This window comes from Pseudoliparis swirei, chromosome 16 (genome assembly GCF_029220125.1).
Source record: "Pseudoliparis swirei isolate HS2019 ecotype Mariana Trench chromosome 16, NWPU_hadal_v1, whole genome shotgun sequence".
Lineage (NCBI taxonomy): Eukaryota > Metazoa > Chordata > Actinopteri > Perciformes > Liparidae > Pseudoliparis > Pseudoliparis swirei.
Window position 1 is genome coordinate 2398391 of NC_079403.1, and position 13272 is coordinate 2411662.

Here is a 13272-nt window from a genome sequence, read left to right on the forward strand (position 1 = left end):
TCTCCCATTCTCCAGGCTATTGCTCTGACCTTCTGACCTTCCTCACCCATCTTATTAACAGCTCCTCTCAACTGGCTGTTTCCTAACTCTCTGAAGGCGAGAGTCAACCCTCTCCTGAAGAACCCACGCTCGACGTCTGAAGTCAGCAACTACAGACCGGGTCTCTCTTCTTCCTTTCTCTCCAAAACTCTGGGCGAGCTATCTTGAGCCAAGTGTCCTCCTATCTCCACAGTAACAACCTTCTTGACCCTCACCAGTCTGGATTCAAGGCCGGCCACTCGACAGAGTCGGCCCTCCTTGCTGTCTCTGAGCAGCTTCACACTGCTAGAGCAGCCTCTCTCTCCTCTGTCCTTATCCTTCTAAACCTTTCTGCAGCATTTGACACACGTGAACCACCAGATCCTGATCTCTTCTCTTCAGGACCTGGGGATCTCAGGCACTACACTCGCTCTTTTCTCTTCCTACCTTAAAGACCACCTACGGGTAACTTGGAGAGGATCTGTGTCTGATCCTTGTCCTCTCACTACTGGGGTTCCTCAAGGCTCCGTCCTGGGTCCCTCCTCTTCTCTCTGTATACAAATTCTCTCGGCTCTGTCATTCATTCGTTGCATGGCTTCTCCTACCATAGCTATGCTGATGACACCAACTGATCTTCTCGTTTTCACCGCTCGAAACACAGGTGGCGGCACGAATCTCTGCCTGTCTGACTGACATCTCTCAGTGGATGTCTGCTCACCACCTGAAGATCAACCCTGACAAGACTGAGCTACTATTCCTTCCAGGGAAGGCTCCCCCACCACGACCTGACTATCACCTTCAACAGCTCTGTGTTGGCCCCTGCCGGACTGCCAGGAACCTCGGGGTGACACTCGACAGTCAACTCTCCTGGCGGCCAACATCGCTGCTGGACAGCGTTCCTGTAGGTACATGCTGCACAACATCAGGAGAATCGTCCTCTTCTTACTCAGAAGGCGGCGCAGGTTCTGATCCAGGCTCTGGTCATTTCACGCCTCGACTACTGCAACTCCTCCTGGCTGGTCTACCTGCTAGGCCATCCGACCCCTGCAGCTCATCCAGAATTCAGCTGCTCGACTGGTCTTCAGCCTCCCGAAATTCACCCACACCACTCCGCTCCTCCGCTCTCCACTGGTTACGGTGGCTGCTCATCCTTCAAAACACTGGTCCTGGCGTACCGTGCTCTGAGGCGGATCGGGCCCGTCTACATCCGGGATATGGTCACCCGTACCGCACGTTCGCTCCGCTCTGCAACAGCCAATCGACTTGTGGCTACTGCACCGGGCTGATCACAATCCGGACTGTTTGCTGTCCTGGCTCCTCAGTGGTGGAACGGCTCCCCACTGACATCAGGACAGCAGAAAGTCTCTACATCTTCCGTCGGAGACTGAAAACACACCTTTTCCGACTATATCTGGATTAAAACACAGATTAGCACTTCAGTGGCACTTAGATAGCACTTACTTATGGTACTTTTGTAGTTCGACTATGTTGAGGCAATGTTACTTCCTGTATTCTTGTTGTTCTTAGTTTGTACTCTAGGTTGAAATGCACTTATTGTAAGTCGCTTTGGATAAAAGCGTCTGCTAAATGACATGTAATGACATGTAATAATAGAGGACTCCTCTCTGTACTGGTCTTGTTAGACCTTAGTAGCCTTGATAACCACCAATGTTAGTCACGGAGTTCCACAAGGTTCTGTACTGGGACCACTTGTATTTCCCTTATTCACTAACAAGCACCAAGGAGGTAAGTCATGAAGTGGAAAAGAGGTCCAGGATGAAGGGATGTAGGAATGAAGGGATGTAGTTGTGAAGGGATGAAGGTATGTAGGGATGAAGGGATGAAGGGATGTAGGGATGAAGGGACAAACAAGTCCAATCTGTCAGGGAACACCAGTGACGTTTGGTTTCGGAGGTGAGACGTTTGAATCCTGATGAAATGGATCAGGAATGCAAGCGGCTGCTGAGTGAACGCTGCCGCGCCCTCAGAGATCAGCGGATCAGCGGCTCGTCAGAACGCCGAGTGCAGCGCGAGGAGGAGGAGGATGCAGCGCGCCGTGCTCCTGGGGGTCCTCGCTCTGCTGCACAGCCGAGCAGGAGGAGGTGAGTCGGCCTCAGGCTGCCGGAGCAATATGGGACATGTTCAGTCTAGTCGAGAGAGGAAGGAGGCAGACGAGGACACTTAACGGATGAAGACAGAGAGCAGAGGGAAGGAAAGGAAAGGAGACGCTCGCAAAAGGATCTGTTGATAGTACTCTAGTTATTGGAGGGACTGTCGAGTCGCTGAAAACCTCAGAAGAAACACCACGTAGCAGCCTGATGAGAAGTATGACGTCTGCCACTCAGAGTTGGGGGAGGGGGGGGAGCTGATCCAAGGTCAGGACGGGGTCACAGCATGTGGGTGCTTGGAGAGCCGGACTTGGCTTGGGAAGGAGAGTCGTGTTTCAGGTGTGATGAGAGGATGAATCCTCCCGTTGGAGAGGAGAGAACGAGAGAAGGTCGTTGCTTTGAGTTATTACTTTACCAGACATCCAATTTTGGGAAGAAAAGGGAAAGTTTGAATCTGGAATAATACGTCACGCTCAGACCGGAATCCTTTTCATTGGGTTCCATTCAAAACAATATCTTTAATATCTGCTAAAGTGACATGAAAACCTTTCAATTAGGTCAAATATCAAACGACAAAAGAGGACGGATGATGCCTCATTGTCATTGAGAATTAGACACAAAGAACTAACAAGAGAACTTTAGTCCAACCAGTCAGTGGTGAGCGAGGAATGAGAGGCGGATGATCGTATGAATGCTGCGGAACCCGTCTGGACTCATTCCTCCACTGAAGTGAAACCTGAGTCACATATTTGTTTATCTATTAGCTCATCGAAAGTGAATCAATACCTGTATGACAGCATGCAGCTGCCTCATAAATTCCTGATGACATCATTTCCTGGTGACTGAAAAATGCTGCTGACAGAAAAGGAACACACACCCTTTAAACTAAAGTTATCATACTAAAACTGACCCCCAGACCAACAGACCCGATAGACTATACTTGTAGTACCATAACTGACCAATAGACCCTATAGACTATATGTGTAGTACCATAACTGACCAACAGACCCTATAGACTATATGTGTAGTACCATAACTGACCAACAGACCCTATAGACTATATGTGAAGTACCATAACTGACCAATAGACCCTATAGACTATATGTGTAGTACCATAACTGACCAACAGACCCTATAGACTATATGTGTAGTACCATAACTGACCAACAGACCCTATAGACTATACTTGTAGTACCATAACTGACCAATAGACCCTATAGACTATATGTGTAGTACCATAACTGACCAATAGACCCTATAGACTATATGTGTAGTACCATAACTGACCAACAGACCCTATAGACTATACTTGTAGTACCATAACTGACCAACAGACCCTATAGACTATATATGTAGTACCATAACTGACCAATAGACCCTATAGACTATATGTGTAGGACCATAACTGACGAACAGTCTCTTTACCTGATGTGTTGCAGATGATGAGGTATCCTGTATTTTCATGGAGAACTGCATTTTACCGTGCAACTTTCAGACTGGTGAGGATGTAGTCCTCCATTGGAATGTGTTTCCAGGAAACATTCTCGTCCACTCCTTCTACTACAACGAAGACCAGCTAAACCTCCAGAGCGAGCTCTTCAGAAACAGGACGTCTCTATTCAAGGCCGAGATCTCCAGAGGAAATGCCTCTCTCCTCCTAAAGGGGGTGAAGGTTCAGGATGAGGGCAGATACCAGTGCTACATCAGCAACAAGGCTAGCAACGCGCCCTTCATCAACCTAAAAGTGGACGGTAGGAGAACGAGACACTCAGAGGACGATTTCACCACAATTGGCTGTTATTTCCCACAAGTCCCTCTGAAAGCTATTTAAACTTTTTCTCTTTCTTTTCATCGCAGCTCCGGTGCGTAAAGTCGACATGCAGCAGCTGGAGGACAGGATCACCTGCAGCTCCCAGGGGGTCTACCCTGAACCTACGCTCACATGGACCACCAAGCCTCGGTCCAACGAGACCCTCCAGAACCGAACCAGCGTCCAGCGGACTGAGCAGCAGCTCTACAGCATCAGCAGCTCTCTGGAGGATCCAGATCCTGGTCTGGACTACAGCTGCACCATCAGCACTGCACTGAGCCACAGGACAGCCACGTGGTTCCGACCCAGTAGGTGTTTCTGAGGAGAAGCCGGTTCTGATGAGGAGCACCAGATATCTGACCGCCGCTCTCCTTCTGTGTCCTCAGCCTCCATCAACGGCTCACACACTGAAGCCACCATCGCCTGCAGGTCCTCCGACAGGCCTCCAACGGGCCTCACCTGGAGGTTCAACCACAGTCAGATCATCCTGAACCGGACCGGCACCGTCGTCACGGTCTCAGAGGCCTGGAGGCCGCATGTGAAGAACGGTTCTGAGCCCAAGAACCTCACGCTGGAGGCCTTGTCTCCACGGCAGGAGGGGCTCTACAGCTGTGAGCTCCACGATGCTGAGGAGAGCTTCACGAGCAGCTTCTCTCTGAAGCTGGAGGCTGCAGGTCAGCAGCATGACGTCATCGTAGAGATTATAGATTATAGATTATAGATTGATTGGTATTTGAGGGCCAGTTTGGACCCTCTGGAATAAACTCAATGAACACAGAGAATACTTTAAAATAAATCAGCCAACAACTGATGCTCAGTCCTGGTCCTCTAGAGACCTCAGTGTAGTCCTGGTCCTCTAGAGACCTCAGTGTAGTCCTGGTCCTCTAGAGACCTCAGTGTAGTCCTGGTCCTCTAGAGACCTCAGTCTAGTCCTGGTCCTCTAGAGACCTCAGTGTAGTCCTGGTCCTCTAGAGACCTCAGTGTAGTCCTGGTCCTCTCTAGACCTCAGTGTAGTCCTGGTCCTCTAGAGACCTCAGTGTAGTCCTGGTCCTCTAGAGACCTCAGTCTAGTCCTGGTCCTCTATAGACCTCAGTGTAGTCCTGGTCCTCTAGAGACCTCAGTGTAGTCCTGGTCCTCTAGAGACCTCAGTGTAGTCCTGGTCCTCTAGAGACCTCAGTGTAGTCCTGGTCCTCTAGAGACCTCAGTGTAGTCCTGGTCCTCTAGAGACCTCAGTGTAGTCCTGGTCCTCTACAGACCTCAGTGTAGTCCTGGTCCTCTAGAGACCTCAGTGTAGTCCTGGTCCTCTATAGACCTCAGTCTAGTCCTGGTCCTCTAGAGACCTCAGTGTAGTCCTGATCCTCTAGAGACCTCAGTGTAGTCCTGGTCCTCTAGAGACCTCAGTCTAGTCCTGGTCCTCTAGAGACCTCAGTGTAGTCCTGGTCCTCTAGAGACCTCAGTGTAGTCCTGGTCCTCTAGAGACCTCAGTCTAGTCCTGGTCCTCTAGAGACCTCAGTGTAGTCCTGGTCCTCTAGAGACCTCAGTGTAGTCCTGGTCCTCTAGAGACCTCAGTCTAGTCCTGGTCCTCTAGAGACCTCAGTGTAGTCCTGGTCCTCTATAGACCTCAGTCTAGTCCTGGTCCTCTATAGACCTCAGTGTAGTCCTGGTCCTCTAGAGACCTCAGTGTAGTCCTGGTCCTCTATAGACCTCAGTGTAGTCCTGGTCCTCTAGAGACCTCAGTGTAGTCCTGGTCCTCTAGAGACCTCAGTGTAGTCCTGGTCCTCTAGAGACCTCAGTGTAGTCCTGGTCCTCTAGAGACCTCAGTGTAGTCCTGGTCCTCTATAGACCTCAGTCTAGTCCTGGTCCTCTAGAGACCTCAGTGTAGTCCTGGTCCTCTAGAGACCGCAGTGCAGTCTGGTCCCCAGGAGACCTCAGTGTAGTCCTGGTCCTCTAGAGACCTCAGTGTAGTCCTGGTCCTCTATAGACCTCAGTGTAGTCCTGGTCCTCTAGAGACCTCAGTGTAGTCCTGGTCCTCTATAGACCTCAGTGTAGTCCTGGTCCTCTAGAGACCTCAGTGTAGTCCTGGTCCTCTAGAGACCTCAGTGTAGTCCTGGTCCTCTAGAGACCTCAGTCTAGTCCTGGTCCTCTAGAGACCTCAGTGTAGTCCTGGTCCTCTAGAGACCTCAGTGTAGTCCTGGTTCTACTCTCAGTCTAGTCCTGGTCCTCTAGAGACCTCAGTGTAGTCCTGGTCCTCTAGAGACCTCAGTCTAGTCCTGGTCCTCTAGAGACCTCAGTGTAGTCCTGGTCCTCTAGAGACCTCAGTGTAGTCCTGGTCCTCTATAGACCTCAGTGTAGTCCTGGTCCTCTAGAGACCTCAGTCTAGTCCTGGTCCTCTATAGACCTCAGTGTAGTCCTGGTCCTCTAGAGACCTCAGTCTAGTCCTGGTCCTCTAGAGACCTCAGTCTAGTCCTGGTCCTCTAGAGACCTCAGTGTAGTCCTGGTCCTCTAGAGACCTCAGTCTAGTCCTGGTCCTCTAGAGACCTCAGTGTAGTCCTGGTCCTCTAGAGACCTCAGTGTAGTCCTGGTCCTCTAGAGACCTCAGTCTAGTCCTCTCGAGACCTCCATCAGAGTTGGAGCACCAAACATATTAAATATGAATATTTTCATAATATGGAATATTGGATATAAATACAGAAATATATAAATATATATATATAAATATATAAATATATAAATATAATATAATATAAATATAGAGAATATAAAGGTAATATAATATTTATTATACATGTGTTTGCTTCCGGTGTGCAGGGGGGCGGAGCTCGGCGGAGGAGCCCTCGTCCTATTGGTGGACGGCGGGGCTGGTGGCGGGGCTGGTGGCGGGGCTGGTGGTGGGCCTACTGGTGCTCGCCGTGGTCGGCCTGCTGGTCTACCTGAAGCTGAAAGGTAAACATGGACTCCGGCAGACCTGGACCCTGACTGGTAGAGAGAAGACCACCTGACTGACACACCATGAATACAACATATCCTTACTGGGGGAGGACACAACTATTATGGGATGTCTGGGTGGTCATCCACACCGTCGTGGTCATATATTTGGGTTTTTGGGGAGATGAGAATGAAGCTCATGTTCCACAGTGATTATTTAATTTAGAAAATACAATAATCTGTTACTTATTCATTATATATGTATTTATAAATATATTTATATCAATATTCATTTATATATTTAAATATAAATATATATATATACATACAGTATATTCATATATATATAATTATATATGTATATTTATATATATATACATTTATATATATATCTATTTAAAATAAATATATTTATATATATCGATATATATATATATTTATGGAGATTTTTTGAATATATATGTTCATATGTATTTATATATATATATATATTTATAGAGATTTAAATTTAAATATATATTTACTGTATATGTATAAAGTTTCCTGATAGACTCTAGAAAGTAAAAGCCCTTATTTCAAAATATTACTTGAAAAGACGTGTGATGAGCCTCTTCCACCTCTGCTTGTTGATTGTTGTGAACTGAACTGAAAGAAAAACTGGAGAAAAAACAATCTTCAATTATTATTATTATTATTAATAATTGTATTATTCATTTTTATTATTATTATTATTATTATTATATTCTACGTTTGGAAAATGATAAGAAAAGCTCAATTAGATCATAAGATCAGCTGGTGTGTGTGTGTGTGAGAGAGAGAGGATGGCGCGGCAGTGTCCAGTCGCCGTCGCGGCAGCTCCGCGGAGATTGTGCGCTCTTTTAGTTTTTGTGTTTATTTTTAATATTTTCTTTGTCACCAACACACCGGCACTAACAACATACGACCCCAGCACCCCTTTTGACATAAACTTTGCAAAACAAGGGTTTTGTCCACTTTTCCATCGATCCAGCGTGGCGGCAGAGATCGTGACGCGGACCACAACAGCAGTGGAGCCGCTACTACGGGGAGACGATGAAAACATCGAGGGAAACGGAGCGGAATTCGGAACAGACTGAGAGTTCAAGCCCACCGTCCACCCCTGCCCAGCATCCTTCTTGCTAACGACCAGTCTCTGGAAAATAAGATGGATGATGTCAGGGCAAGGATCAGATTCCAGCGGGACATGCCGGATTGTAACATCTTTTGTCTGACGGAAACATGGCTGACCGCTGGTGCGGATCGAGTCATATGCCCAACCGAGTCCTTCTCTGTTTTCCGTGCAGACAGAACGGAAGAGTCTGGTAAATCTAAGGGTGGAGGGGTTTGCTTCGTGACTAACAACATGTGGTGTGACCCCAAGAACATTAAGACTCTTTCTCGTTCCTGCTCACGAACCTGGAACATCTGACGATCTCATGCCGTCCATTCTACCTTCCCCGGAGTTCAGCTCGGTCATCACCACAGCCGTCTACATTCCACCACAAGCGGACACCGACGTAGCACTATCGGACCTACATGATGTGTTATGTCGGCATCAGAACAAGTATCCCGCGGCTGTGGTGGTGGCTGGGGACTTTAACAGGGCAAACCTAAAAAAAGTCATGCCGAACTTTCACCAGCACATTACGTGTGCTACCAGAGGGGAAAGAACGTTGGACCACTGCTATACGCCATTCAAGAGAGGCTACAAGGCTGTCTCTCTCCCTCCGTTAGGGAAATCAGACCATGCCGCCATTTTTCTGCTTCCGGAGTATAAACAAAGGATCGCGGGAAGCGGTAGTGACGAGGAACGAATGCGGTGGTCTGACCAATCAGAGGCTGAGCTACAGGACGCTCTGCGTGTCGTCGACTGGGACATGATCCAATCCAGTTCCAGTGACGTCAGCGAGTTCTTGGAAGTAGCAATGAGCCTCATAGCAACGCTTAGCGGACACCATCGTCCCCACGGTAAAGTTAGGGTCTTTCCTAACCAAAAGCCGTGGGTTGATAGATCCATCCGTGAAGCTGTGACGCCCGTACTGCTGCCTATAACTCCGGTCTTGTATCCGCAACATGGACGAGTACAAGGCAGCGGTCTATGGACTGAGGAGGCGGTGAAGGAAGCCAAGAGGAGGTACCGAGACAGAGTGGAATCACAGATGGAGCAGCGCGACACCAGGCGCCTATGGCAGGGGCTACGGACTATCACAAACTACCAGAGCAGACCCACGCTATGGTGAGTGCCGGCGCATCCCTGGCGGACGACCTGAACTCATTTTATGCACGGTTTGAGGCTAGCAACAACAGCGCTAGCTCGCCGGCTAACAACAACACCGTTAGCGTAGCCGAGGTGAGTTCTACCGCTGGGGATGAACACACACTCTCTGTGACCGAGCACAGTGTGAGGAGGGCTCTGTTGAGGGTGAACACCAGGAAAGCTGCAGGTCCAGATGGCATATCTGGGCGAGTACTGAAGACCTGTGCTAACCAGCTAGCTCCAGTGTTCACCACAATATTCAACCTCTCCTGGCTGAGTCCGTGGTCCCGCCTGCTTCAAGAGATCCACTATTGTCCCTGTGCCCAAGAATGCTTCTCCAGCATGTATGAATGACTACCGACCGTGGCCCTCACCTCGGTGGTCATGAAATGCTGAGAGGCTGATAAAGGACTACATCTGCGCCTTCCTCCTTCCTCCATGGACCCGCTGCAGTTTGCTTATCGCCCAAACAGATCCACGGATGATGCTGTCTCCCAGGTACTGCACACCACACTCTCTCATCTGGACAGCCAGAGGGGCTATGTGAGACTGCTGTTCATTGATTATAGTTCAGCTTTCAACACCATAGTCCCCTCCAGACTGGCCGGCAAGCTGATTGAGCTGGGACTGAACACCCCTGTGTGCTTGGATCCTGGACTTCCTGACCGCCAGGCCACAGGTGGTCAGGTGGGCAGACACACCTCCAAATCCTCACCCTGAACACAGGATCCCCAGGGTTGCGTCCTCAGCCCCTACTGTACTCCCTGTACACACATGACTGTGTGGCCAGGTTCAGCTCAACACCATCATCAAGTTTGCGGATGACACAGTGGTGGTGGGCCTGATCTCCGACGACGTCGAGAGGGCCTACCTGGAGGAAGTTGCTGATCTGTCACTCTGGTGCCAGGACAACAGCCTCATCATGAATGTCACCAAAACTAAGGAGCTGATTGTGGACTTCAGGAGGGTACAACAACAGAGGACGTACTCACCACTGGGGATTAACGGGACTACTGTGGAGAGGGTGAGCGGTATAAATACCTGGGAGTCCACATCACCGAGGATCTGACATGGTCAACAAACACAGACACTCTGGTGAGAAAGGCAAGGCAGCGCCTCTACCACCTCAGGCAGCTGAGGAAATTTAAAGTTTCCCAGAGGATCCTTCAGTCCTTCTACTCTGGAGCTGTAGAGAGCGTCCTGACAGGAAGCATCACAGCCTGGTTTGGCAACTGCTCCGCTCAGGACAGGAAGGCTCTGCAGAGAGTAGTGCGTTCGGCTGAGCGCACTATTGGAACTACACTCCCACCCTGCAGGACTTGTACACCAGGAGGTGCAGAACCAGAGCCGGCAGGATCATGAAGGATCCTCACCACCCCAACAACAGACTGTTTCAGCTGCTGCGGTCAGGCAGGCGCCTCCGTAGTCACGCTGCAAGAACAGAGAGACTGAGACGGAGTTTCTTTCCTCAGGCCATCAGGATTGTGAACTCCGACCTCACCAGGACCCCCACATAGACCCACACAACTGCCCCTCTTAGGCACACACACACACACACACACACACACACTTACTGTAAATATTGTGTTGTTTTTTATTGTAAATAGTGTGTACTTGTTGCCCTTGCACATTCCTGCTGAGCATTGCCACTTTCATTTCACTGCACACCCTGTGTGTGTATGTGACAAATAAAACATCTTGAATCTTGAATCTTGAGAGAGAGAGAGAGAGAGCGAGAGCGAGAGCGAGAGAGAGAAAGTGTGTGTGTTAAAATAATTACAATATTATAATAAATATAATTAACACTCCTTTATTAAAATACACACACCCAAACCAGTCGCACCAGTTTCCAGTATTTACTTCCGGGTCACGTCTGACGTCACGTTCACTAAGCGACGAACGCAGATCAATGAAAACAAAGATAAATTAATCATCAGAACACAAAATCATGAGTTGTATCCATTTGTTCTTTATCTTAATTCCCGTGCGCGTGCTTTAATGAAGCCTTCTGATTGGTCCTCAGGAGGCGCCGCGAAGCCCAGGACCGACCCCGAGGAGGCGACGGAGCTGCACCGGGTCAAAGGTCTGTGTGTCGGCGTCGCTCACCGTGCACCTCCCCCCGCTGGCCACCAGGGGGCGCCAGAGCTCCGGCCAACAGCACATTAAACCCTTTATGAAGGGAGGAGTCTGAGTTTATGAATGAATGAAGGGGAAGGAAAACAAGTCTCGACTTTACAGATATTTTACCGACAACAAACAATTTTTATTATCTACTTATCTGCCGATTATTTTTATAGATCAATATTTTTGTCTGAAATGGTGAAAGTTGATGTATTTACATTTCTTATTTAATCCCAAACCTCAAAGATATTTATTGGAAAAATTATATTAAACAGAGAAATTCAGGAAATATCCAAATTTGAGAGGTTGAATAACATGAATATTGTTAAAATCACCTTTCGAGTGATTCTCCACCAGGTGGCCGTTACTCTGTTGATGAGTCGACTCATGGAAGCAGCAGGATTTAGTTAATGTTCTTTATTGATTAGTGTTTGTATATCGAGTCAAACACATGTCGCTCATTAGTGCGTGAAACCCTTTCACAAGCTGCTCTTACAGTAATAACTTTTCTAAAATCAGCTCTTTTTAAAGTTTTGAACTCCAAAACATTGGGAACTGATTATAAATGATGCCAGTAGAACTTCCTGACCTTCGTCTCCTCTTCCTCTTCCTCACAGACTCCACGGCCGACAGCCGCCTGCTGGCGGCGGGCGGCGACGAGCCGTCGGGCCTCCAGACGTCTCTCAGTTAACGGGAAACTAGCGCCGCACGAACGAAACGAACACGCCCACTTCTGCCTGGAGACAGAAATATATATTTTATTTTCCTACTCTGTCATTTTTGGTACTTTTGAGGCTCTTGAGGCGTAGAACGTGAACTCTAAGACCTTCAGCGTCCGTGGACCCGGACCAGCTGTGGAGGTCTGGAAGGAGGCGGGGCCTGTTCAACGGAACACAGCAAACGTCCCAGCTCAGTGAGCTATAGGGGCGGAGCTTAAAGAGCTGGACGCCGCTGGATAAGCATCCAGAAACCCAGAAACTAACAACAGTGCTAACAATGTTAACAGTGCTACTGGAGCTAACAGTGCTAACAATGTTAACAGTGCTACTGGAGCTAACAGTGCTAACAATGTTAACAGTGCTACTGGAGCTAACAATGCTAACAATGTTAACAGTGCTACTGGAGCTAACAGTGCTAACAATGTTAACAGTGCTACTGGAGCTAACAGTGCTAACAATGTTAACAGTGCTACTGGAGCTAACAGTGCTAACAATGTTAACAGTGCTGCTGGAGCTAACAACGCTAACAATGTTAACAGTGCTACTGGAGCTAACAGTGCTAACAATGTTAACAGTGCTACTGGAGCTAACAATGTTAACAGTGCTGCTGGAGCTAACAGTGCTAACAATGTTAACAGTGCTACTGGAGCTAACAATGCTAACAATGTTAACAGTGCTACTGGAGCTAACAGTGCGAACAATGTTAACAGTGCTGCTGGAGCTAACAATGCTAACAATGTTAACAGTGCTACTGGAGCTAACAATGCTAACAATGTTAACAGTGCTACTGGAGCTAACAACGCTAACAATGTTAACAGTGCTGCTGGAGCTAACAATGCTAACAATGTTAACAGTGCTACTGGAGCTAACAACGCTAACAATGTTAACAGTGCTACTGGAGCTAACAGTGCTAACAATGTTAACAGTGCTACTGGAGCTAACAATGCTAACAATGTTAACAGTGCTGCTGGAGCTAACAGTGCTAACAATGTTAACAGTGCTGCTGGAGCTAACAATGCTAACAATGTTAACAGTGCTACTGGAGCTAACAGTGCTAACAATGTTAACAGTGCTGCTGGAGCTAACAATGCTAACAATGTTAACAGTGCTACTGGAGCTAACAATGCTAACAATGTTAACAGTGCTACTGGAGCTAACAACGCTAACAATGTTAACAGTGCTGCTGGAGCTAACAATGCTAACAATGTTAACAGTGCTACTGGAGCTAACAACGCTAACAATGTTAACAGTGCTACTGGAGCTAACAGTGCTAACAATGTTAACAGTGCTACTGGA

At 48.1% G+C, this 13272-nt stretch overlaps 1 protein-coding gene and 1 long non-coding RNA gene across 2 annotated transcripts in view; both read left to right on the top strand.

Annotated features, from left to right (window-relative positions):
- The window catches only part of LOC130206613 (uncharacterized), a 61420-nt gene extending 56763 nt beyond the window's left edge, over positions 1–4657 (top strand). Inside the window, exon 11 of the mRNA XM_056434659.1 lies at positions 4323–4657. Within this exon, the coding sequence (XP_056290634.1) occupies positions 4323–4657 (335 nt within the window). The remainder of the gene's footprint in view (positions 1–4322) is intronic.
- A 2104-nt stretch (positions 4658–6761) lies between these two features.
- On the top strand, positions 6762–12522 carry LOC130206373 (uncharacterized). The gene is made up of 3 exons (XR_008834099.1): positions 6762–6879; positions 11160–11219; positions 11875–12522. It is a non-coding gene; the product is annotated as an uncharacterized LOC130206373 (long non-coding RNA).
- Positions 12523–13272: the final 750 nt, after the last annotated feature.